This window comes from Urocampus carinirostris, chromosome 2 (genome assembly GCF_059441175.1).
Source record: "Urocampus carinirostris isolate Australia breed hairy pipefish chromosome 2, RoL_Ucar_1.0, whole genome shotgun sequence".
In the NCBI taxonomy this organism is placed as follows: Eukaryota; Metazoa; Chordata; class Actinopteri; order Syngnathiformes; family Syngnathidae; genus Urocampus; species Urocampus carinirostris.
Window position 1 is genome coordinate 24,777,928 of NC_142350.1, and position 27,976 is coordinate 24,805,903.

Sequence of the window (27,976 nt, forward strand, 5' to 3'; positions counted from 1 at the left end):
TATGTTAAACGATCAACAAACGATCACAAATACATGTCAAAAAGCAGCCTGCATGAAATTAATAGCAGTACTCTATTTGCTCTGTCCAAACAAGGTAGCATGGAATAAAGTCCATTCTTGCAAACATGATTTTTCGAAAGTTGACGGTAAATATAGCTAAATAATCAATTACGCTTTCAAATATAATGTATGTTGCTTGATAAATGTGAATACAACTTAAAAAGAAAATTTACTTAAAGATTCTGGAGTGTTGTGTTCTAATAACTGCATACACAAAAAACGATCATATACTACCGTCTGCACTCAGTAACTCTAATGGCTTGTCTCAGTCACCGAGTGCTTAGGCTACAAAGCCATTAGCATGTGGAACACGGGAAAGAAAGAGGGAGGAGGTCAGGAAGAAGGGTTGAGGACAGACGAGGTTTGATGGTTGAGAGGACGCGTGAAGAAGACATTTAAAAGTGTGGCCACATAGGAAAAGGACAACATGGTATACTAAGAAATTGAGAAATACTTTCTAACAATACAATAAATCACAAACGTCATAGGTGTGATGTGAAATAGTAGTATTTTACAACGCAGAAACCACAACAGACATTTGACATGTGATGACAACTATGCCTTCAACATGACTCGGTTTAAAAGAGGTCCACAAGTCAAAACAAAGCTTGAGCAGTCTCACTATGTAAAACAGTTTTGGGAAATTAAATACATTGCAGAAAACACTTTGCTTTGACTGACAGTGCCAGAAAAAAAATCCATACTGATCCAAGAATCGAATCATTTCAAATAAAATCAAAGAAAATACTTTTATATTAAAGAATAAATATATTTATAATATAAATGTCGTGTTTGCCACTGGTTTTACACAATTTATTGTTAGAGAGTGAAGCGGGGAACGATGTGAAAAGAATAATAAAATATTATTATTTGTCTATGATTGATTGAAGAAGCATCCAAAGTAATTTGTGGGTAATTTTCATTCTGTGTTGCGATGTTTGTTGCAACATGACTGAAAAGGAAAAAGAAAAGGAAAAAGAAAAATTGTTAGTTCTTTTTTTAATCGATTCTGCTAAATGTTATAGCACTTATTTTTAATGCATTGTTCTTTATTGCATTTTTATAACTTAGGCCAGTTTTTCTAAGCACTATGTTGTAATTATTTTGTGCGCCACGTCTAGTCCTATTGCATACAATGCTTCACAACAATGATATCAATGTCAATAAAGACAATTCTAATTCTAATATAAACATAAATCCACTCGTAATTACACAGGTTTCCACACATCGCATTTCAGTTTTCTAGTTTCTGCTTTCATTTGAAAGGACAAGACAACGAGACAGACTTATATTTATTTACTCGGATTGCATTTGAGATTGTGAGTGTGTCCGGAGATTGTATCCTGGTGGCAACAATAGCAAAAGAACGTTGGTATTGTGTGCAGACGATTCCCTGGCAGGTACGAGTCTATACACGCTTGTGTGCCGAGCGAGTGTGCTTTAGCATGAAAATGTCACTCACTTTCCCGATGTGAGGAAAGAGCAGAACCCCACGGGGGGGGGAAAGAAAAGGAAACGGGGTAGGGGGTAGAAGTGCAAATAAAGCCAAGTGTCAGGGTATAAAAAAAGGATGATGAAAATGGAAGGGGTAGCAGTGGTAAAGCAAGAGTCCGGTTCACAGATTGAAAGAGGGAGTAATATACACAGAGAGACTGTTACGGAGCAACTCGGATGATTCATTGGCCGAGAGCGGCGTCGCAAAGCCTTGCAATTGAGATACAAGAAAATAAAAGGAGCCGGGGAAGGGGTCACAAGCTGCATGGAGTATAAAAACATACACAATATGCAAATCATGTTTTATTGTTATCAAAATTTCAATTTGAGTCCCAAACCTAGTTGACCCTAGGCTAAGCCCAACCCTCAAATGCAATGAGCGTGTCACAGTGCGCGTAGAAAACCCAACAAACTCAGACATTGTTTCCTCATCCATAGAAATGCATTGTAGTGCGTCAGTTTTTGTGTGTTCTCTCTTACATTTTAAACTTGGTCAAACGGTGTGCGTGGGGTACATGCAAATCTGACACAAAGTATCTTGAGAAGCTGGGCGAGGGTGTGTATTTTTTACCCATTCCAACAAGTAGGCTTTGGATAAAGCTATAGGGTCGTCCACAGCACCAACTCAACGTGGGTAAAGTTAATAAGGATGTCTACATCTGTTCTACGGTAAGTCAACATAGTATTTGAGGCAACATATCGTCACATTGCTCAAGGAAAAATAAAGTCACGTCAAGTTAGGTTTGTTAGTCGAAGACAAATCACATTTCTTAGCCTGCAGTTCACCAACCATGCTAATCCTCTGGCTTGTTGTTTGAGATGATGGTGATGACATTGCGCTTTTCTCACGATTCAATCTTTGTCCGAGTGAGTAAAGCAGGCGGGGCTTAGCCATAAGTCAATTGTGTTATGCAGCTCTTCTATTACATGTCTCTTTTGTGCAAAGCAAATTAGCATTTCACTGTATTAGTTATACCTGTGCCCAGGCACACTTCCACGCTAAGCTTCAGCCAAAAGAGGAATGGGAACGTCTGTCCCGCGGGATTTGGGGACTGACCTTGACAGGAATAAAGGAGGCGTGAAAATGAAGCCGGCCACTCACGGTCCTCCTTTTGGAAAAGATAAGCGGCTGGTAAGGGTGGACGCTCGGGTTCAAGGCCAAACTTCCTCTCATCTCACCAGGAATCGTCCTACGTGTGAGGAAGCGGCACTGACATCTGACATGTCGGCCGACGGCTTAGTCAGCATCGTCTTTTTTTAGCCAATGTGAAGATGATGTGCAAAGGGAAGTCACATCTGCTTAAAAAGAGTTGGGATGGCTTTCAAGACACGCACAAATAAAACAATTTTACTACTAAGTGGCATGTTTCTGTTACATTAGGCTTCTTTGATATTAGATAGAAGACTTGAGCTGACCACTAGGTTGCTGTGACTTGTGCTTGCTTGGCGTATTTCTATCTAAAAGCATTCTTACACATTATCCAGTTTGAACCAGTTAAGACCATTGGGTCTCAAATTGGCACATTGGTGAGGCAGAATAGCCCTCCCCCCTGCATGGGTGGGCGGTTAAGACAGTATTAGACTAGGGACTTAGATCTTTAAAAAAAACCGACTTCTTCCGCATAATGCGGAAAAAAGCTCCACAGCTGTGCAATCAGTCTTTCTGGAATCCAGTCAATAGTTAAATGAGCATACGAGTCTCCTGGTTATTTCTGGTATAGCAAACATACCTGTATAAGAGAAAAGAACGGGACTGAAGTTCAGGTCGAACCTTCACAGCTGTCAACCTTAGCCAATTGCTCCCCCTAATAATAATTGTAAATTCCCTTATTAAGCAATAAAAAAAACGTTAAAAACACACGGCACCTATTTACTTGCAACACAGACTATGTAGGAAACTGCGACAATATTAGCAATCGAAGATTATGTTGTCGCCAGCTACCAGTGACCAAGACAATTCGGATTAAAACCGGAAGGGGAAAGACCTGATAGGTCTAACAAATTATGCTTTATTTAAAAAAAAAGTTTACAAGAATTGTTATATGGTGTACACTATTTTAATTGATAAATAATAATGTACAAAATACAGGGTAAACGTAAAAGTTGACGGGTAGAAACCTTATATTTCCCTGGTTTGGTCATATGGCCACTCAGTGACAGTGATGTCATTTTCTTTAAACATTAAATGATACCTGCAAAGAAAATTGAATGGATGGTGTAGTCAGACAAAGTCTTGTTCAGGATGAAAAGCGATTGAATCTTCTCACCAGAAAAAAGAAGAAGCTGGTCTTGGACCAATAACAAAAGGAAGGTGAGTTTGGTAGATCATATCTGTATCTTTACAAGGGAAATACCAGAGCTCCCGCAGCTAAGGAATTAGACTGAAAATTCCAAACCAAATAGCAAAATGAATATCAAAAAGCAGAATGGCATCCAGTTGTGAAAATGTATAAAATATGTTCCGCTTAGTTCAACTTCCCACAGATAAAAACAAATACTTTTTAAAAAAAATCTGATTTCCCTTTTAATAGGTTGCAAAGTTGTAATACATATTTTTGTCTGTACACCTCATAATCGACAGAAATTTTACAACTCAACAATATTCATTTTATTATATTTTTGTTTTGCCTAGTATGATTGAGGACTGATTAGAGTTGAATCTGACCAAAAAAATAACATATTACGGACATCAAAATGTAATAAGTTACCATGTGTATGTGTTAGTACCTTGTTTTATTTAAATTTTATTTTAAAATTAGTAATTTAGCAACTAAATAATGGCTCAATGGGTTTTGCAATCTGAATTTGAAATAATGATCCATTTTGGAATACAAATTAAACAACAAGCACTCCAGATTAATTGAAATAATTGAAACCTAAAAAAATCATTACAGTCCCAATTTATGTGAATTACCAGTGCTATTTTAGATAAAGACAAATCTCTATTTTTTTTCAGATTTTTCTCATTTTTAAAATTGTCAATATCACATTTATGCAGAACATTTTAAGACAAAAAAATGGAAAAGCAGGACAGATACAGTATATTATATATGTTTTAGCATTAGAGGTCTGAAAATGGCTTGGGCCAAATGAGAATAATCAACTGGTAAATACGTGGTTATAATTTAATTTTTCGATATTCATATTTGCAAACAGAAGACTAATATGATTCGTACGGTGACCTGATTTTCAGCTTTACAAAAACCGACCACTCAAATCAAGTCAAAGCGGGACTGCCAGTTTTAAGGATTACACACAGCTAAACAAGCACCCATTGAGTTTTGACGAGAGCCCAAAAAACGATAATTCATTAATAAGGCGGGAAAGATTACCAAGATAAAAGATGACTTGGACAAGATTTAATAACTGGCAAACATAATGCTGCGGAGATAAAGAAATACAATGTTGGCACTATACTGGTGATGATCTCACGCAGAAGGGACCAGACTACAGGCGGAAATAAAAGAGTAGAGATAAATGAGAGTTCTTTTCCATGACACTGAGGAGGAAACTGGCCACGTTATTAAAAAAAACAGCCTCGCCTTGTTTCGATCATTAAAATTGCACCAAATACAAGCGGCCAAATTGTTCTCTGCACGAATAATTCCATACACTGCACGGAAACTCGCACCCCGTGGAGGTGTCAAGGACGATAATCAAAAAAAAAACCTCACATATAAAGTTGTACACAGCTTGATCCTTTTGAAGGAGTTAGTCAAATACTTTTTAATTCAGTTCCCTTGAAAAGAAGCTTAGTCGAAATACACTTTAATACCAGCTGCCCTTTTCTGATCTCATAAGCAAACTGTCAACCGTTATGTGTTTCGCTATTTGATACAGTTCTCTCTTGTGACTCAAAATGAAAAAACAAAATCACATAATTAGGACTATCACTAATCAGGTTTTCACAGCTTAAGGGGGAAACGCGCAAACTATCTATTGCGAGGCAGGAAGACTAATTATATAGCCAAATTGAATGTTTATCAATATAATTCATTAGTTGCTGGATACAATATTTGTCTTTGACTGGATCACACAATGCAATAAATTTGTATTTTTTCTTATTGAATGATTTTGAAAATGCTTACATGAATTCAGCTCTCTTTAGGTCAGAAATTTTAAGACATTCTGTTTTATCATCAGTTATCCTTTTCCCCTTTCTGAAATAACTTTTTGATCCATTGTTGCCAGCTTGTGGACATACTTTATGCTGCATCATATACTGATTTCTTGAATACATTTGTCATGATTGCTGATTCGGGGCAGCTGCGAATGCCTCGTTGGCGCCAACAGCCCTGAGCGCTGATTGGCTCATTGACTCTTTTCAAACCCTCGGCTTCCGAGAGGAAGCTGTCAGACCGTCCTGCGGACCTACGCTTTTGCCAGGCAAGCACCGTACCCTCCGACACTCTCCTGCTCTGTTTTCTCCTGCCTGTTACCTGATGCCGACCGGTTTCTGGACCCGTTTCTGCCCTGTTCTTCCATCCCGGCCATCGACCCGTTTTGCCCCGTTTCCTGCCTGATACTTGTTGCCGACCTTTTTTCTGCTCTCTCTCTCTCTCTCTCTCTCTCTCTCTCTCTCTCTCTCTCTCTCTCTCTCTCTCTCTCTCTCTCTCTCTCTCTCTCTCTCTCTCTCTCTCTCTCTCTCTCTCTCTCTCTCTCTCTCTCTCTCTCTCTCTCCTCTCTCTCTCTCTCTCTCTCTCTCTCTCTCTCTCTCTCTCTCTCTCTCTCTCTCTCTCTCTCTCTCTCTCTCTCTCTCTCTCTCATGCGAACTCTCCAATATTTAATTTTTGTGGATCAATACTTTTAAAATCCCCAAAAAACAGTCTTGACGCCATCGCATTTCATCTATTATTACCATTCTGTTTTTGTTGTTTTAATCATAGAGTGGTAAACATATCATCATCAGCCAAAACAGGCATGCTACTAAAGCAGAGTAATCCTCCCCATCAGAGCCTGAAAGCAAAGTTCTTGGCTGGGAGCCCATCTAATTTTCAACCCGCATTAGGCTACAGGCCAGATAAAACAGAGGAAGATGTAATGGTCATGTATAAGGTACATCACATTTAGGATTAGGCACTGGCATGTGCTGATGTGGTTAACCTGGCTCTTTAGACACAGTGTTGAAGATTAAACAGTGTCTCAACTTCATCTGTGTGTGTACAATGTTGCAGTTTAATACTTATGCCTCCGAAAAGTTTGTACAATATTTTGTTGAAAGACTCTGTTTTGTCTCCATCATTCGTCGGTAAGGGTGTTTTAGCTATGAGAATGCACAATGCAAATCAGTGTTCTTGGCACCTAAACAATAGTGCGATAAAGAGATAATGGTTAATGCCTTTTTGGAAGTAAATACGAGCTAGCGGAGAACGAAACAGGCTTACTGTTCATTTCCATTTTATGCGTTTTGAAGAATCAGCAACAAAACCAGAGACATTCTTTGTGTTTGGTTAGGTACCCAGTAGGGCACGATTAACCAATATCTAATCGATACCGCGATGTGACCTAGTGCAAGAGTTTAACCGCAAAACACTGTTTTTATCAAAGATTTATAGTTCCATGTTTGTGAGTGATGGAGAGAACATTTCGGGGTTTAGCCCCGCCGGCCAAACACAAACAGGTTTTAATGGTACTAGCCAATAAAGGCGAGTCAAAGTTTGCAAGACGTGTGTGTGCAACTGTGATAGGCTGGTGTAAGCCGTCAGTCAGACAAACAAACAGCCCTTGCACAGATGGCCACCAAATCAAACGCCAAAGCTCATAGCTTTTGCTCGTAAGATTGAAGAGTAATTAAACAATAAAATTGGACTGAGGAAAGTCAGAGGCGGGCAAAGAAATCTCCAGAGGGTGCTCCGAGGATTGCTATCGGGTCCAGGAGGAGACTGAGACAGCGTCGAAAGGAAAGTTCACAGCTAGGCTAACGACTCTTGAGCCACCACAACCAAACATGGCTAATCACCAGCGCCAGATCCATTACCTGTGAAACAGAAGACCTGGAGCTACTACCTGTGGAAAACCGCTACATTCGAGACTCTTGTATTTGAATCAATACGGAGACCTTGCAAAAGTCGCGGTTACCCAGGGCTAGAAAAAGAGAAGCCCACCAATGTTGTGGTTCTGTTGTGTAATGACAATAAAGAAAATCGATTCAACTGCCCTATTTGTTTTCATTTGTAGATCTGTACTTGTTATTTTGTTACTGTTGTATACTCTCAGTCAGTTGTAACATCACCTTGAAGTAAGTTTGCAAGTCACTCTGTTTAAGTTCGACCCCCAAAGATATAACAAGCACAGAAAATGCATTCTTTTAAAATCGAAAATCGCATCAAAATTGCAATCCAGATCTGAAAAATAGTCATTAGGTGTATTACAAAATCTTGCAGCCCTATTACACGGTGTGACACGTTGTACTGCAGAGATTCAGAATCTCGTTTTTTCCCTGGGAGCACTCCCTCTCATCCAAACGTTTGTCTGTTGGAATAGGATATTAAGGTGAGGGTGATGACCTCAACTTTCCCGCGCCTTTGTTCCATTTCAATATCCAAAACGTGAACCGTTCATCGGCAAAACAGCACGTAGCCCAACCGCGCCATCTAGACCGGACTGGTGTATCAGGACACATTGCCAGAGGGAAGACGGCTGACACACATCGATCACATTGATGAGGCTATTCAGCGGGCCTCGAATGGAAGAGGGGCACGATCCAATACACAAATGTAGCAGCCAAAGCACAATAGTTTAACTCAGTGCTTCTCAAATAGTGGGGTGCCTTTGAAATCTGGAACTATTTTATTTTTTACTATCCTGGAATATTGTGCATTGCACCTCCATCACTTTAGGGGCCAGCAGCGCTCTCTTTGGCAAATTAAGGGTTAGTACACCCTTTTCATGACCAAATTCAAGCACTTTTCAAGCACTTTCAATACCATTTTTTCAGTAGCTTTAAAGAAATCAGCACCGATCAAAAGAAGGTTTTTTTTATTGTTGACATTCATGACTAAAATAAAGTCCCTATCTTGCAGCTAGCACATACCTTGTGCTATTTTGCTCTGTTCCTATTGACGATTTACAATCTTTTTGTGGCAATGGGCTCCTATAAACTGACAGGAATTCTGACATTCTGCTTCAACAATGCATGCGCATCTTGGATACAAAGACGGAAAAGGCTCTATAGGTGTTGGCTAATAATTAGATTCATAATGAAAGACAAAAAAAGTACTGTACTGAAAGAAAAAAAACTATATAAAACAAAACTGAAAAATTAGCCAAATTTGGACTCAGTAATAATATAATAATATTGTTCTAACTGCTCATCTTATGCTTTTTGTTTTACTTATTTTAAATGTATATTCTTTGCATGTTTAATTGGTTAAAATAGAATTGTAATTTTCTTTTGCATTATTATTATTATTTATTATTTTTATTTCTGTATAGCATTGAAGAGTTAATAATTCAAATGTATGTTATTGTTATGCATTTTCAGCATTTTTATGTTGTTGTTTGACTTTAAATCTGTTCATCGTGTAAAAAGCAAAAACATTTGTATTTTACAAAAAAACAAATGTGTAAATCCGTAAATATTTCAATTCATATTTCATTTTTTTTCAGGAGTGTCCTGCAAAGGCTTTAACCATTATCTCTTCATCACACTGTTGTTTCGGTGCCAAGAACACGAATTTGCATAGTACATTCTGATACCTAAAACACTCTTTCACCTACGAATAATGAAGAACATAGAAAACAAAGTCAACAAAAAAAAAAAAACTTTCGGAGGCAAACATATTAAACTGACACATTATACACACACAGGTGAAGTAGAGACACTGTTTAACCTTTCAGAATGCACTCTGCAAATCAGTGTTGGGGCACAGTGAGTAAAAATGGTGTGATAATGGCGTAAGCTCTAATGCCATTTCCTATGTCATCTGTAGCACTGGTGGTCTAGTGGTAATGTGTCAGCGCTCTCACAGCCATAATTCGGATTTGATTACTGTTGCATACAATTATTTGAAATCTTGGTCAGCGGCACATTAATAAATTGCATTAATATGTACACGGGGAAGCTCTGACTGTAGTCTCAATTCCATGCGCCTTATAGTCTGATGCGCCTTATATATGAAAACAAAAGACTACTTTTTGGGGGGTGCGCCTAACAGTGTGGAAAATACAGTACAAATACAAAGTTTAGACAGTGCATACAAAGAAGCCTCCTCTGACAAAATCCCTTGGCGAGATCCACACCCTGACAGACAGACAGCAAACAGTGGAAGAAGAGAATGGTACTTCATGTAAAAAAAAAGGGATGTGGAAATAGGGCATGGGAAGCGTGACTCTGCCAGCGCAATCCGATGAGACACTAAAACCCGACGGTTGCTTGACTGAGCACGTGAAGGGATTCGGTTCTGTAGGTCAGCGCCTTCGGGAAGCTCGACTGAAGTCGTTTCCTCACTGGGTCACAATGTAGCCGCCCAGTGAAAGCAAAAGTGCCATTACAGTAACAGGACAATTAATTAGAAACAACTGTAATCACCTGCTAGAAACCGAAAACTTGTTTTTCATGGTTAAAAGGAATTACAAGACCCATTTTGTTTTTTTCAATTAGACCCAGAAGGTGTAGTGTTCCTCCGCACAATCATGCAGATGTTTCAATATTCCACACGCCCTGGATCTCCCGAAATTAACTTTTAAAAAACACATTTTGACCTGACATCCCCAAGAGCTGTGACGTCACCAAAAGACATCGAAGACTCAAAAGAATGGCAGGTCCCGGTGGAAAACAGACAACGATTGTAGTATCAGCCGATGCATAGCGTCATTTCAGCTTGGAGATATTGTAACTTTGCTTAGCGTGTCGTTGGGGAACTTTTGACTGATTTGTCTGAGTTGCATTCTTTGATCATCAAAATCTCCTTGCGGTAAGTTTACCTGCCATTGTGTACAGCGCGCATTCTGTTTTTCCCCTTACCTCCTTTTAGGTATGTGATTGTGACTTTTCTTTTTGCGTATTTCGCAGCGGGTCTTGCATTTATTATGATATTGTCCAGCTAGCTCAAGCGTTAGCATGCGTCTCCTGAAAGCTTCCAGGTGAACCTGTTAGCAGTAGGTTGTGTTATTGATTCGCCATTTTGAAAGTGTTGCATCCTTCCAATGATGCCACAGATCTACCGGAAACAAGCCAGTTGGGTCAACTTTGGGATTCAATTTCTGGGGTCCCCCAGTGCGTGAAATATTTCGTAACATATTTGCAACATTGTGGGGAGGAACACCACACGTGCTGTGACTAATTGAAAAGAAAATCTGTTTGGGAATACCTTCAATTTTGATGAAGCTCTTCTGCTAAAGGTTCACATATTTTGAGTACTGAAAACTTTTCAACCAGACTTGATTACCCTGCTCACAAACGATCATCAAAAACGCTGGATGCGCACTCTCCTCTTAGCAGCTGGCCGCCTGGTTTTTAAATCAATTAGGGCGGCAAAGCTCGGATGTTAAAATGATTTATCCGCTTTAGGGAGCAGCACTAAGAAATATTACAAGAACTGTTAAAGATTAAAAGATTTGTATATATATTTGTGCCTGTGCCAAGACGAGCTCTGCAGTCTCCTCCTTTCTGGGGGTCGACTCATGTGGGGCTTGAGAGCACGTCTTTTGTCCCATCGTTATATGGTTGAACAAAAGAATGGACGTGTTTGTGGACAGAGGGGAGGGGGTTGCATAATGAAATTGAGAGGAGGGGGTGTGGCAGTGTGTGTGTGAAATGTGGGGACTGCTTTCCCTCCATATTCCATATGATGAATGAGCTCTTTTTATACGGTATCAGCTTTTGTCCAAAATGAACTTTTTAACTGTCACCCAAAAAATGCTATGTGAAACTGGGGGAGGAAATAAATGCTATGTTATAGTAAGAGATGGCACACAGTAATTAGCAAAAATAAACTTTTTTGTTCGAAGAGCAGGCCTTAACTGCCTTGGTTCATTGTAGGATGTTTATAGGATTGATTCTCGACCCCTACTTTGTGATAGCTCCCAGTACTCAGACTGAATTTATTATATGAACAGTGCCAGGTTAAGATCATTTCAATCATTTCCTCCAAATATAAAAGGTTGAATACATTTTTATTTCTATTTTTTGTAATCTAAAAAGCGTTACAAAATCATGGTATTAACAGGGTAGAGGAAAAATAAAGGTCTTTGAAGATCCTAGCCATTTTTCATAGATCAATTATACAGTTGTATCTAAATATGGTTTATTATTTTTATTTGTTATTATTTCCCTATTGTCTTGCAAAATGAACCTATGTAAATGTGTACATTTATGAGGTGTTTTTTATATGTAAATACACAGGAGATCTCGCGGCAAGATAATTATTAAGAAAGTCGAAAGGGCAGGATTTAATAAGGAAACAGTTCTTCCTACTCCTTTTCGGACATGTTACGTTAATATTGCTTTTGTTTTTTGAACTGTGTTGTTTTTCTCATGTTCGAAAGAACGTTGTATTCATTCATTTATCAACACACTTTTAAAAACATAGACATTTTACGGGAAAAAAATAACTTAATTTATTGTACATACATTGTTGATTATGTGGGGTGCCTTTCCATACATTGGAGATAAACAAGTTTTGATGGCACGCTTGACAGCTTGTCTAAGTGCCTGGAATGTTACATTATCCAAAAGGCAAGCAGAACTGCAAAAAATTTAGTTGGCCTTCCATGACAACTTACAGTTGAACAGGTTACAATCCCTTCTGACCATTGTTTTAACTGCAAAAAAGTCCACTAAAATAAAGTAATTCGTAAAACAACTCAAATACGGTATTAATAAGACCCTATTTTAAATTTCACTAAAAATTGAAAAAATTATGTGTAATTATAAAGGAAGAACATATTACAAAAACAATATTATTGATTCTTTATTATAAAAGATATTTTATTTAATTTGGTAAATTGGTGGCAGCACGGCACCGCAATGCAAGACAGGTTAATTGGCCAGTCTGAATTGTCCCTCGGTGTGAATGAGCAAGTGAGTTGTCTGTCCCTGTGTGCCCTACGCCTGGCTGGCAACCAGTTCAGGGTGTCCCCTGCCCACTGCCCGAAGATAGCTGGGATGGGCTCCAGCACCCCCGCAACCCTACTGAGCATAAGCAGTGCACATAATGGATAGGTTACATTTGTTGAAACTTGTAGTAAAATACATAAAAATAATACTTAAAATTATTTTTTTGCAGCATAAGTATTGTTTTTAGGCACATAAGATAGTTAATATTGCAAAGACCATGTTTGTAATTTTTTTTTTAAACGTTAGGTTCTTTGTGTACAGCTAAATTAAGAAAAAAAGAAAACAATCACACGGATACTGGACATTTTTTTAGGCCTACTGTTCTCCACATTATTCAATACAGGAAGCAGAATATTGACAGCTGTATCAATCAATAGTCAATTTCTGTTCTCCGGTCACTGCACCCAAACAGACCATCACAGTCAAAACACAACCAGTGCCCAGAGGCCCCCCTAAAAAATGATGTTTACTACCACAGACGTTAATCTTATTGAACCTAAAAGCTTGAGGATTACGAGCGGAAAATATTTCCTGTAATCTTTCAGAATCCATTTTCGCAATCCACAAACTACACTCGCTTCATTGTGTTCAACATGTTCTCAGTCTGATGATGGAACATCAAAACAACTCCATGTGCAATTAAAAGGAACGAGTGCATCTCCAGCCATTATTCAGCATTATTGGCAAAATATGTCAAATTAAATGAGACAGGAAACCTAGATGCGCCTGGTTAAATTGTGCTTAGAATCAGATGTGATTTAAAGTGCATTAAGCATAGAAACAAGGTGCACAACCAGATCGACCAACACATGCACAGATGTTCTGCTGATGAGCGCAATTTTACCTAAGGGGCAGATGTTTTAACCATCAAGCTTTGCCTCATAAAAAAGCTACAGCCCTTGTCACCTAAGCAACTTATTTCATGTTGATACATGCTCGTTTGCTGCTCTATCAAATATTATGATGTGACCGTTGTTAGAACCTCACGCAGTGGTCTTACAAGGAAATGGTTCAATTAAATATACAATTCTGAGATCAAAAGTGAAGCTAACTACACTAGAGAAATGATCTCCCAATCAGGTCGCTTTGGTGAAAATATATATTTTCTAATCTGCTTTCAAAACTACCTAAACGAGTTTGGAGCAGCGCCCAACTTACTGTGATGGGAGCAGTGCTGAAGCGAATCTTCCTGGTTGCAGGGATGTCCTCTTTGTTTTCCTCCGGCAGACCAGGAATCTCAGTTACGTCAGAACCTGGGTCGTAGACTATGTCGTCATCGTCGTACAGCTCGTCTTCGGGGTCGGTGCAACTTTCCCCCCAACCCTGGTAGCACGCGTCGCCATCGGCGTTAAAAATCACCCCTTCATTCCCAGTGTATTCCTCTTGAGGCTCGTCTTTTTGGTCTTTAGGGGAGTCTGGAGTGTCTTTTTTGGTAGGGCCTTCTTGGTTTTCTTCAGCTAAAGCACTTTGAATGGTTGGTGGCTCAGGAGTTTCATCCTCAAAAGTATTTTTGGTAATCAAATCATGATTTGTAGCCGTTAACCCATCGATATCCTCCTCAATAGAGCCATTGACCTCACTTCCATTTGTGGTTGCATTTGATAGTTGCCCATTGTCGAGTTTTTCCTGGGTTCCTTTATCTCGTAGGAATTGCTTGCGATCAACAGTCTCACCTCCGGAACTCAGCAGTTCATCAGCGGACAAAGACGAAGGAAACTTTGCCCCTATCCTGCTGCGGTAAGTTCCACGGATCGGAGACTGCCGTGCATCGTCCTCACTTAGATCCCCTCCCTGACGATGGAACCCGTCAGGTGAGTACAAGGCCCGTCTGCTGATTCCTTTGAAGGGCACACCCTGGTTTTGTTGGTCGGCATTTTCAAAAACAGCACTTAGTTGACTAACGGTTGGCGAAGACGCCTCCGTTCTGGAGCACAGAGAGTCCAGCGAGTCCGTGCTGCCTCTGTTAGACCTTGCGCCTCGCCAATCGTCAAGGTGCTCGTGGGAACCGCGTTTATCACGTCCAGAGGGGTAGACTGGTGATTGTGATTGGTCACGCGAATGCTGTTCAAACAGCTTCCTGGTTTCCGAGAACTTTGCCCCCGCGCCACCGACCCTCTCGGCCGATGAGGAATGCTGGAGCTTTATCACTGAGCCATCAGATTTGTTAATAAAGTTGGTCGGCTTTTGGGGCGAGATGTCATCTTGACTTCTCGATTTAACAGCAGCACTTTCAGACCCCATCTGCATGAACATGTTCTTAATGCGGCTGACATGGGTCCCGTACTGACGGCCCCTGGGTTGCTTTCCACCATCCAGGTCCTGGGGCTTGGAGTTTCCATCGGTTTGAGGCTGATCAAAGGCCCTCTTGAGGGCCTGAAACTCAGCCCGGTAGGCATTGCGGTGCGGGGAGGCACTCCGAAGGCTGCTCCTTTCCCCCGTGGCCTCAGTCTTCAGCATGATGTCGTTCTTGGTTTTAGTGGGGATGTCAGCATCGCCGTACACCCATCAGAACTCGGGATCTGAATGTTGGGTTTGACCTACTCCAGCACAGCCAAATTTGGTCCAATCAATTCTCTTTTTAGATTCCTTTCAGCCTTGTTCACACCTGCAGGGAAAATTAAGTGCAGTAAGGCTACAAAATGGATTGAACAAATAATGACAAAATGCTGCTGTGAAAAAAAAAATCAAAGTGTGACTAAACAAGGTGTGCAAAAAGCATGGAGGGCAATTTTGGACTAGTGATCTATAGTGATTAAAAAAAAAAAACTCAGGATTCGTTTATCAAACTCGCCAATGAATGAACACACAAAATATTGCTTAGTTATTACGTCATGACATTTCTTGAATGTTTGTCTCGTTACATTAAAATGCCACGGTGTTGAAAATCTTCTCAAGTCATATCTGTTTAACCTTTGAAAGATAACTACCGTAAAGTTTGGATTTTAAGCCGCGTCTTTTTTCCCTATCTTTCAAGCCTGCAGCTTATGCAATGATGCGATTAATTGATGCATTTCTTCTCTAACGGCCACCAGAGGGTGCCCGAGCAGTAAAGGTAAGAGTGAGACCGAGGGAATATATGTGGCAAGTTTAATGTAACTTTGCGCATTGTGCATGGATAAAACTAGTATGAGCAGACTCTCATCATGGAAAATGTGTCAATCTAAAGGGGAGCGCTAACTACCATAATGGGAATCATTTAACGAGTAAAGGGGAAAAAAATGTGGTCACGCAAACGTATTACAAGAAGCAAAGTCCAACGAAGCAGAAATCAGTAGGCTTTATCGTGTGTTTTGAAATAAATTGTCAAAAAAAATTGACACTGTTGGATTCTCTGGATTGTCCTTGATGTAACAAAGCCATTTTCCCTGACATTCAAAGAAGTTGAAGACGGCCCAGGGGATGTCATGGTGTGTTGCACCAGTTTTATAGTTTTCAGCTATCTTTTTTCAGACTGATGGTGATGTTTCTCTGATGAGTATATTTTGAAATGGTCATGATATATTTAATCACAAAAGTTTGCACTTTCCAATGATATGTGGCATGACAGATTTCAGTGACTGGTGACATCAGACAGACACATATTGGTTTATCAAAGGTCCATCGGAACGTTAAGGGGTTAAGATACTAGACATTATTAAAACGCTCTCTGTGTACCGTCTTTTTTTGAAAAGATCTCATGTTTCTATGTGGAAACATGCGGGCTATAGTCAGGTTAGGCTTGTGCATGTACAAAATGTTTTTATCTTTAAAAAAGTACTGGGTGTAGCTTATAATCAGGCGTGCCTTATAGTTTGAATTTTACGGTATATTGTTGTCTCACAAATACAGTATTATTTCATCAGTGTTTTCATAAATTTTATAATTAATAAGCAAAGTGAAGTGTCGGTGTCGGATTAGGGGATGTATAACTGTGGCTTGTACTGTCCTTTGAGACGTTTTGTAATTAAGGGCTTTACAAATAAATGTAACTTGACTTGAAGTACCACTGCATTTTTGTGTACAGAAGAATTTGAGGGCAACTATAGTTAAATATCACTAACTATTAATGTTTAATCCTTTGCATCGCATTCCGGGGGGTGGGGAATAGGGGGATTGTCAAACAATAGTCTACAATGCATGGACTGGGCTGAAGCATGCTAAGAAACCTAAACATGCTGATATAATATTCATTGTTTACCATAGTGGACCCTTCTGGGTGCAAAAAGTGAATCTTGTTTAAATGCAAATGACACCTGAATGGGTGTAGGGAATTGCATGGAGCAAAGTAAGTTCTCCATTTGATAACAATTTTTGGATGCGACGACACTGCACAGCTATAACGAGACAGCTCGGATTACCGTCATCCGTTTCAATGAAAACATCCAACACATACAGATAAGTTGAACGCGTAAATACACCGCCTCGGAGCGACAAAAACAAAAGCGTCCGTCCTACTTACGTCCGTGGCTTGCTTGCATTTGACGCCTCACGCACAAGCAAAGCGCTCGCCGCAGAAGCGAGCGAGCGGCGCATTTCGAAGAGTCCCGTACCGAATATCCACCTCGGAGGCGTGCATGAGGACGTACACGGACTGGCCTGAGCGGCTACAGCGCCGTCGCAGGCGGCGAGCAGATGCTGCCGCTTTCGCTTTCACGACGGCGGCACCAGCGCAGCTTGGACGCGCATCGCGCCGGAGCCTCTCGTCGGCGACGTTCCGAATCCTAACCGGCGAGGCAAGCGCACCGATGCAAGACGAATCCTTTTTTCCCCCTCTGTTTGAGGCAACAGCCCATGGCAGGTGTTACGAACCCGGAGAGCTGGAATGGTTTGCTCCGATAAGCTGCGGCTTGGTGGTGGGCTGCAGTCTGGCACAAATAGCAGCACGCAGCTTCTGCAGCTTCTGCAACTTCACAAGCCGCCTGCCTGCTGCGCATCATCGTCAGTGGGTGGGGTAAACAGGGTCAAGGACCGTCGGGGGCTACATAAGGTTTCATTTAAGTTACCATTTGGAGTTCATACAAATATACCTCTGTTTGATTCTTAACTTGGGAACCAAACCCTGAAACGAACTGTGTTTGGCTTTGTTATGTATTAAGACCAGTGTTGGGTATAATGCTGTTACGTAACGGCGCTGTGTTTTCAGTAACGGGGTCATCTAACTAATCACTTTTTCCGCCGTTACCGTTACCAACAGTCAAAAGCGCCACATTACTTTGTCTGCTGAAGGGCGGTATTTTTTAAAGTAAAAGAAATACTGTAGTAACTTTCCCTTGTAACTAGCTACTTTTACTCGAGTACTTAAGTTACATGGTGAACAAAAACGATATCAAAATCTGTGCTTACCATTTATATATATATATATATATATATATATATACACACACACACACACACACACACACACACACAAATCTACAAATGTGCGTATTCACCAGCTCAGTAGCCTAGATGGTAAGGCGCCCGCTTTGAGACTGGGAGGTCGGTGGTTCGCGCCCCGGCCGAGTCATTCCTAAGACTTAAAAAGTGGTCGGCGGCGCCCTCTGTTGGCTGCGGCTGCATCGGCTCGCTACAACGGGTCAGGTGCAATCGACATTTTATACCAGCTCAGTAGCCTAGATGGTAAGGCGCCCGCTTTGAGACTGGGAGGTTCGGGTTCGCGCCCCGGCCGAGTCATTCCTAAGACTTAAAAAGTGGTCGGCGGCGCCCTCTGTTGGCTGCGGCTGCATCGGCTCGCTACAACGGGTCAGGTGCAATCGACATTTCGTTCTGTGTACATTGTTACACAGAATGACAATACAAGGAAATTATTATTATATTATTATTATTATGTACTATACTACAGCCTACATGTGAAGATGTTGCTTAGCAACTTAAAAATAATCCTGAGGGTGAGAGACCAAATCTGCAACAAGACGCTGCCAAAGGATGTGAATCAGCTTGAGCTGGATAAAAGTGGGCATGTTGTAAATAAGGGTAAGGGGTCTGAAGGAGGGGCCCGTCCTTCCGAACTGGAACCATAGGACCAAAACCAGACCATGCATGTCTACTGGGGTCCTTCTCAGTAGGGGATCAAAATGCTTTTTGCCTATGAAGGTGCAATAATTACTAAAAGGAAAAAACAAGTTTTTTTCCAATTTGTGTCACGAATTGCCAATGCTCAGCTGTTAAAACATAAATACAATAAAAATATTGATATTTGGTTTTCACTATAGTCTAACAAAAAAACAAGAGAACTGCTGATATTTAGTTTTTACTATAGTCTAACAAAAAACAAGAGAACTGCTAAAATGTTGCATGTATTCGGATGTCCAGTCGCAGTTGGGACCAATCAGAGGGATTGGATGTGCCACTTTTGGCCCTGGGCCATACTTTCCCTAAAGACGCTGTCATGATTACTGATTCGGGACACCTGCGTCTGCCCCGGTGGCGCCAACAGCCCTGGTCGCTGATTGGCTCCTTGCCACTTTTTAAACCCCCCGGCTCCCCGTTACCGGCGTCCGATCGTTGCGAACCTTCAGCTCCCGCTAAGGCAAGCCTTCCGAACCTGACTCCCGTACGTTTCCCGGCTTCGACCTGTTTCCGTTCGATCACGTCTCTGCTCCTGCACCCCGGTAACCCGACCTGCTTTTCCTTCTTCGACACCGCGATCGGTCGCCAGAGAAGTGCCACTTCCGCGTCACGAGCGACCTGCTCCCCACAATCAACGATCACTGGATCGTGGGAGCCTCTTTTTAAATAAAACTAAGAAACTAACGCAATTGGGTTCCCATCTCCGTTCCTGGTTCTCAACAGACGCACCCGGCGCTGGACTGCCAATATCAAATACAGGAAATAAACTCAATGGGGCTGCCTGTTAACCTATTCAGAATATGGAGAGAAAAGTCACCTGACAGTATTAACAGCGTTCCTCTAGCTTAAGGCAAGTTAAATTCAAGACATTTTAAATGCCTTTTGAAATCAGACAGAAAAGACCAAGTCGACCCCCCAAAAAACACCACATGAATTCGAAGCAATTTAAAACAAATGTTGTTTTTTCTTTCTTTTTAAATCACATTTTGGTCCAGATGAAAACTTTCCTTCTGAAATACTTAGAACTCTTTCAAGATTTAGACATGGAAAACCATAAATGTGAGATTGCCACAAAAGCGAATCTGTGAAATATTTAAAAGGACAGTTAATAAATGTTACTAAATCGATATTGTCTCATCATCACACCACTTTTACTCACATACCACCTTGTACAACGTTGTTGTGGCTTAACTATTTCCCATTATGCTCCACTACAACGTGTAGTTGTAAAATAGTGTGATGATGAGATTAAATCAAAACCTTTGCCTACGTCATTTACAATCCTAGTAAACTTGTGGTCAGGATTTGGCGATCTCGCTGCTGTGTTCCGGGTTCGATTCCCGTTGTATTCAATGACGAGCAAATGTGGTTAGCGATATGTCGACTGATCAATCTTTGCTCGAATACGTAATATACCACCAAAAGACCACTGTACAACATGCACCCAAACTCAGTCACTTGAAATAAAAATAAATGTGTGTACAGTATGCACGATTTAGTGTGGAACTGTACAAGGAGTTTTCTTTTTTTTAATTTCTGTGCAGCCTGGTCCTAAACTACACATGGCCTCATACCGGTTCGGGCCCGGTGGTTGCCGACTACTGTGCAAGGAGAGCCATGAAAACAATCATAAGTGTTAACAAAAGATTGCCTGATCTTATATTAAAATAGTCACGAATAAAACCCATGTGCTACTTAAAACTGGTTTAATGCAGGGACCTAATTTTTGTCTTCATTCTGACAAGAAAAAAACACTATTAAAATACTACAAAAATACTAATAGATATACTACAAAATATGGCTGGTTACACCCATGGTTGAAATGCATAAAGGACCCTGCAAATCAGAAGTTTATTTAAAACCTTCTTTGCGATGTTTTAGCCGTGACCTGATATCATGGTCTTTTTTTTGGGTGAGATATCTATCTATCTATATGTATGTATTTTTTTTCATACATGAACCCCAATGTTTCATTGGGAATGTGGGAAATAATTGAAAGAAAACACATCATAATTTGTGTCGATAAATAACTATTAGCTCTCTTTACGAATTGATGTTTCGGTGCAATACTAAAACAAATCCTCACGTTGGTCGAAAACGGGCAATTTTAGGTTTAGAGCTTTGAGGGTGCTGGGTATCCAGATCGGGGTGGGAAACCTATAGCCCGCTAAACAGAAAAAAATCAAAATATGTATTACATATAATACATAATTACATAATAGCTCATTTTGAGAAATATAGGAGATATATGGCGAGAGATAGAGATCTATAAAGATCTATATATACCCCCAAAATAAGCCGGTTACACCCACAGTCTGAAGCATTTCAAGTCAAGTCAAATTTGTTTGTGACCCCCTTAATCACAAGAAGTCTCAAAGAGCTGCACAGACCACAGTCTACACCCTTTTATGACACCATCGGCTGATGTAAAACCGTCGTGAGGGTAATGGAAAACCCGAAAACCTTAGAATGAGTGAAATGTAGAAACCTTGAGAAGGGACCGCACACAAAGTCATCCCACTTCCAGACGTCAGCATAAAACATAGGCCATTCATAAGCTATTGAATAGAAGTCAATTTTAAGCCTCGATTGAAACAGTTCCACTGAGATTGCAGATGGAATTTCAGAGGTCAGAGCATTTCAGAGCACCGGGGCTCCCATGGAGAATGCTCTCGAAACTGCGGATTTCTTCTTGGCTCTTGGATCACTGGCAGACTAGCATTTTCCGAGCAGGAACACAAGGAGAAATTAAATTTGAAGACAGAGTATTTACGATGATGCGTTGCTCACATTTTGTTTGTTTGACTTTATCTTTTATCTAGCGTTGTTCATCCTATTTTAGCCTATCCTTTCTTTTATTAGCTTAAAAATTAAATAAATTAAAATTAGGGGATGCTTGAGCACCCCTAAACGGTCTGGTTACCACCACGGTGGAAAGCAGTTTTTCGCAGGGTGTTTTGGTAATTTTCCTTTTTTTTTTCGAAGCCAGGCATCTTTTTCCATGCAGATGTTTTGAGCCAGTGGGGAGTCTCGCCTAGGAAGGAGGCGGAGGAGGAATTTGGGCAGAGCTGCAGGGATGCTTTTGGGGATGGCGATTCGGAAAAAAACATTGCGTTCCACGTGAAACTTACACGAGGAGGACGCCGCCAAGCACCATGTCCGCTGCAGTCGTCGCGGTGTGGCTCGCCTGGGGTAGGTGACGATCGCGCCGGAGACGAGCGGACGTTCGCAGCGTCTCCATGACTGTTAGCTAGCCAGCTAGCTGCTCTGTTAGCCTTGGTTGTAGCCGCGGTCATGGAAAAATAAGATGGGGGGGGAACGTTAAAACAGCGCTTTCCGGGCGGAACACAGGAAAAGCGTTCACCTTCTAACTGTTTTGAGCTTGCGTGTTATATGCCATTTGGCTCACGTCATTCATTTTTATTTAACAATATATTGTTTAAAAAAGTCGTTTTGCTGTATCCTGTCTGTTTCATGCCCAGCTTCCTTTAATAACGCCTGAAGATTGCTGCATAGCTAAGTAACGAAATCATTCTTTTGATAATAATATCTGTCATCAATAGTTTTACCCTGCCGTGAAGTACAGTATTTAATTGCTGTATATATTGCTTATACCAGGCGAAAGAGGGCGACAAAATGAACGATTTCCTCCCGAACGAAGCTCCTCAATTAACATTAACTTAGTCATTTGCCACCATTTGAACCTTAAAGGGACAGTGTGTTATATTGAGTGCCCCCTAGTTGAACAAAAACCTCCATTCATTGAAAAGAAAAACAGATTTGAATAATAAGCAAAAATACATGAACTATTATACCAATGTTTAATTTTATAAATATTCCTAGGTATTATCTATTATTATATATTATAGATATTTGTATTTCTTTTACATTGAGGAATCCATACTTAGTCGTTACCGCCATGTTTGTGTGCCATCTTGCTGCTACGCCGTGCTCATTTGGCACCATACAGTGCCATCCAATGGTCAAAAACGACACAATGTACCTTTAAATATTTCAAGTTCATAATTAGTGTATAAAATACATCTGAACAGTACAATACAGCATACCTGTCAACCTCAGACAACTGCTCCCCTTATTCTTGTTTGCGATCCCTGTTTATAAGTAATTATCGAGTTTACAGACATAAGGCGGCACCCGTTTAGTCACAGCAAGACAGATTCTTTAGATTCAGAATATTTATTGTCATCGTCAAAAAGACCGAGGAAACTTCATTTGGAGCCTCCATTCATCCAATAATAGAGAAAAACTTCAAAATCCACAGAATATCCATAAAACCCATAAATAACTCAATGTAAACATTAATTAAAAGTGTGGACATGGTACCATAAAATAAATGAACAGCAGCATAAGTCCATGTTAAAGTACACGACTAGTTTGTTTTATTTACCAACTTAACAGAAACAATTCTAATGTCTCTCCCCACTTGCAGTAAATTCAGTGTTGCCTTTCATACATGGAAGTATAATTAAAAACAATTCCTTAATATTTTTTATATGGCATACACAATTTAAAATGATAAAAAAACATAGAAAATACGGGAAAATGGTTTAAGTTCAAAGTTACAAACAGTTGGAAAATAAATCGAGATCGTTTGTTTTATAATTTATTTATTTAGAAAGAGGGTCATTAATCCACGGCTTAACGCAACTATCGATACTCGATATGCAAAAAACTAAGATTTGACTTACTTTTTGACGAGCTAATCTCTTCTCTGTTCGCAATTTGTGATATTTAATTAGGTTTTCGTAACAAAAGTTTTTAGTAAAAACAATAAACATCAAAAAGCGAGTCCGGTCACGCTGTCAAACATGTTCTCCTGGGCAGCACCTGTTCCAATCAACTGGCTTCACACAAATGTCTTGAACACAAATGATTGGCCGCTAGGAGGCACAATTGTTCATTTTAAAATTGGATCTTAAAAATTGTTGAAATGACGCCAACGGAGAGTTTTAAGGTAAATATCCAAAATAAAGTCGATTCATAAATTATTTTACTTTTTTAAATCATGTGTTTGGTGAACAGGGCTCAACTAACGATTATTTTATTGTCGACTAGTCACCCAAATATGTTGAATTATCGAATATTTATTATTTGTTTCTTATGTTTAGCATGAGGCAGCACGGCGGGGCAGTGGGTAGCGCGTGTGCGGCACAGTTCTGAGGTCATGAGATCGAACCTCCTGTGTGGAGTTTTCATGTTGTCCCCGTGCTTGCATGGGTTTCCTCCGGGCACTCCGGTTTCCTCCCACATTCCAAAAACATGCATGTCAGGTCAATTGGCCGGTCCAAATTGTCCCTAGGTGTGAATGAGCGAGCAAGTTGTCTGTCTCTGTGTGCCCTGCGACTGGTTGGCAACCAGTTCAGGGTGTCCCCTGCCCACTGCCGAAGATAGCTGGGATGGGCTCCAGCACCTTCGCGACCCTACTGAGGATGAGCGGTGCAGATAATGGATGGATGGGGTCCAACTAAAAATACATCTTTTTTTTTAACCTAAACGTAAGAACAACATTGAAAACTTTCTCTATATCTGTAATCGTTGTAAAACTGTGGAACAATCTAAACAAGGACCTGAAGCAAAGTCTAAATATCCATCAGTTCAAGAAAAGGTACAAAATTATGTTGCATTGTGGGTACAAAAGAGAATGACCAAGAATAATTACTGGTGAATTTGATTCATTTATCCATAGGTCACAGTGGTAAGAGGTAGAGAGGTCTAGATGTATGTATGTAGGTACGTTGGTGTGTGTAATTGTATGTGATAAATATATGCATATATGATTGGATTATAGCATGTATATAGGTGTATGTTTTAGAGGTAAGATCGGGGCTAAAATGATCCATGCCCGACCCAACCCACAAGTATATCAGCACGAACCCGGTCAATTAACTTGATTTGAGGGAATGGGCCAGAAGTTAACCAGAAGCTGAACTTTGGCGCCATGCGTAGTTTGGCGCTGAAGTACACAGCTTCGGGTTTACTCCGGGCCCGGTCCCTCGAATCTAGTGTGCATCTGGGCGCCAAAGTGCAGCATCTAAACAACCACTCAGCAAAGTGCAGACAAATGAAATCGAAAAAAAAATCATATTCTGTAGATTACAAGCTGCAAATAGTGAAATATTTGGCAGAGAATCAGAAAGTTCGTAAAGTTTGAAAGCTATTGGCGAGAAGCGGAAACGACGACTGACGTAAGCGACATAGAGGTGGAAAGAGGAAGCGGTGCATCTTCTACCGTGACACAGAGGATAAAAATGTATTTGGCTTTAGTGATTTGGAGTTTAACTGGTGGTTTGGTAAGAATGTTCTTTATGATGGATCTGAATAATATATTTTTGGCAGTGGCGAAGTGTTACTAAAGTAAAAGTACTGTTACTTCAGAAAAATATGACTCGTGTAGAATTAAAAAGCAGTCATCACAATAATCACTTGAGTGTAAGTGAGTGCATGTTGTGCAGACTCTGCACAAAGATAATAAAAAAACTGTGAGAGAGAAGTCTGCCCCGGTCCAATTCAATGATTGACATTTTATGCCCGAAATTCGGGCCGGGTTCGGGCCTGGGCCCAAGATCTTACCTCTTGTCTCCAGGATTAAGAAAAATGTTTTAACCAATGAGAGCCCTTGACTCTAAATAATTGCCAACCCCTGATTTCAAATAGAAATGCTCACTGAACAACAATCTTGATCCTCTAGTTTGCATTGTTCATGGCAGCAAGGCTGTAGAAATGTCTTTGCATGAGGGAAAGGTTGGAAAGGCGCCGAGCGTGAACTGGAAGCAGAGAACGGCCTTGTACAGCAATGGTGAGTGGGCGTGTGCAGTGAAGCGCTTCATGTGTTGACCCACTGTCCCCAAAACTACCCTGGCCCCCTTCCCTGCTAGCGTAACACAATGTCATGCCTAACTGCTTTCCTCATTGATACAGGCAAGAATGTTGCCACTTGTTTGCCATCCCAAAGCCTTGGTGCTCTTGTGCTGACAGTGGTCAAACTTTTCTCAAAAGTTTAAAGATGTTCCCAAAAATATTTTTTTCCCTTGGAATTGCCCACTCAAATCTTTCAGATTTAATATCCCCCCCATTTTCCTGCTCGGAAAATGCTGGTCCACTAGTGATCCCAAGAGCCAAGAAGAAATCCGCAGGTTCAAGAGCGTTCTCCATTCGGGCCCCGGTGCTGTGGAATGCCCTTCCCTCTGAGATTGCATCTGCAATCTTAGGGAAAGTGTTTGAATATAGGCTTAAAACACACTTATATTCGATAGCTTATGAATGACGATGTCTGTGTATTGTTTCCCTTCTTAACGTTTCTTTATTTTCCTCATGCTGAGGTTTTAGGTTATTTTTTTAACCTCATGTAGGTTTCAGATCAGGGGATGGTGTAATAACTCTGTAAAAGTGTGTAGTCTGTATTTGTCTGTAGTCTGAACGGCCGTTTGAGACTTCTTGTATTTCGGGGCATCACAAATAAACATGATTTGTATTCACTTAAATACAAAACGTGTAGTGTTCCTTCCCACAGTTGTCCAAATCCATCCATCCATCATCTGCGCTGCTCAGTAGGGTCGCGCAGGTGCTGTCTTCAAAATGCATTATCTTAGAAAATAATTGGAATATACCGTTAAAATATGAATTCATGTAAAAGCCATGAACTATTTCCTCACATGCGGCATGTTGAAGAATTTGGGAATACCTTCAGAAACACAAAAACTATGACGGGATTTTCCCATCAACAATTCAGCGTACCTCCTCGAATCAAATCTATCAAAGGTTATGCTGTCGTCGGCGCCGGTCTTTTTTGATGGCGGTCTGCTTGCGGGGTCGAAACAATTTTCACTTCCAGGTTGTGCGCCCGCAGGCAATCAGCACAGGCATCGTGCCAAAGAGTGTGTCGGAACAGTGGCCGTGGTTGTTTTTCCTTGTTCCCGGTTGAACAGCAAAGAAGCACACGCATTCCTCCTGACTGCATAGCCATGGAGAAGGGAAGCTGTAGGCCAGGGGTCGGGAACCTTTTTTATTCAAAGAGCCATAAAAGCAAAATGTTTTGAAACTGTTTTGGGGGGGAGAGGAAAGAGCCACACTGTATATTTTGAGACAAAATTCAACAAAACCGCTGTTTGAAATGTGATGATTTGATAAAATTTATGAAATAAGAATAATGCCAGAGACCGTGTCCCAAATATCAACAAATATATCACTTTAAACTTTTCTTCCTCCCGCAATTACTTAAGATGGTTGCAGCTCATTCTGATCGAGATTTTTTTTTTTTAATAATTCAAAAACAAGGTGCAAGCTGAGGTGTTTTTAAAAACGTCAAACCATACATACTCATGAAAAGAGCCATGTACGGCGTGCGACCCATTGGTTATCGACCACTGCTGTAGGTAAACCCTCCCTCTTCTATTCATTAGCAAAGTGGAGACCTGTTCTTGATAAGGGCCTCACAGTTGAGATTTTAGCTTGGGCAAGGTTGGGGCAGGAAAGTGTATTTACTAGTTGGCTATTTCCAAAAATCAATCAGATGTTAGTGAGTCATGTAGAGTTTTGATCGTTTAATCAGTGCCTTTTTTATGACCTGTAACGAGAACATTGTGCAATAATGTTTTAGTATGGAATAGAGGTTTTGCACACTATCCTTTTGTCGTCCTTATGTATTTGAAAGTGGAATCTGTTATGCATTAACCATAAATGGTTGATGTATCACGTACAGTAGGAACGGTGGGTCATCATCTCGAGAGAGTTGGGCAAAAAGCCAGGATGCCACAACTATGCACATTTGATATTAGCACAGGTAAATTTAACAGTGACTGCTAAAAAAATGAGATACTGTATATATACTGGATTGGGTTTAGCACTTGTTTTCAGATAAATCCTGTCTTTTGGTCCCTTGACTTCAAGCACCTTTCATGTCACGAATCCGGCATCCCACCATGTCAAGTATCGGCTAAAAGGCCATTGATCGTAGCCAGATGTGACCAAGCCCTGAGGGACTTGAAACATATGGCCAGGTCAATGTCTGCGTCAGATGTTGCCCTATTTAACATGCATGTCTTGCGACCTTTGCCTTTCGGTGATTTCTGAATACTGTGAGCCTTAATCTTTTTTTTTCTTAACTTCTGTTAACAATGGAGATTTCCTCTTTCATAGACGTGGATTAAAAGCTAAATCCTCTATTACTCTCTTCATTAGATTTGCGTTGGGGGCTTCAGTCTGCCTATGGAGAAAGGGCTTAACTCTTCTTATTCAATGTGTGATGGTGGCAACTTGTGTTAGTAATGTGAGTCTGATACTGATGAAAGAGTGGAT

At 40.5% G+C, this 27,976-nt stretch overlaps 2 protein-coding genes across 9 annotated transcripts in view; one reads left to right on the plus strand and one right to left on the minus strand.

Annotated features, from left to right (window-relative positions):
- The window catches only part of ppp1r9a (protein phosphatase 1, regulatory subunit 9A), a 47,283-nt gene extending 29,701 nt beyond the window's left edge, over positions 1-17,582 (minus strand). The window contains exons 1-2 of one of the 4 annotated variants that reach the window (XM_088329553.1): positions 17,052-17,582; positions 13,772-15,218 (exon numbers count right to left, since the gene is read on the minus strand). In XM_088329553.1, coding sequence (XP_088185679.1) covers positions 13,772-15,070 — 1,299 coding nt within the window. In that variant the 5' untranslated portion in view covers positions 15,071-15,218; positions 17,052-17,582. The remainder of the gene's footprint in view (positions 1-13,771; positions 15,219-17,051) is intronic. The other 3 variants (XM_088329551.1, XM_088329554.1, XM_088329552.1) reach the window with 3 other exon arrangements.
- The window catches only part of sgce (sarcoglycan, epsilon), a 30,182-nt gene continuing 19,561 nt past the window's right edge, over positions 17,356-27,976 (plus strand). For 2 of the 5 annotated variants that reach the window (XR_015849816.1, XM_088329557.1), the window contains exon 1: positions 21,462-21,853. Coding sequence is in view for 4 of the 5 variants with exons in the window: in XM_088329557.1 (XP_088185683.1) it covers positions 21,817-21,853 (37 nt within the window). In the remaining variant the exon portion in view is untranslated. Of the gene's footprint in view, positions 17,580-21,461; positions 21,854-27,976 lie in introns of those variants that run through there. The other 3 variants (XM_088329555.1, XM_088329559.1, XM_088329558.1) reach the window with 3 other exon arrangements.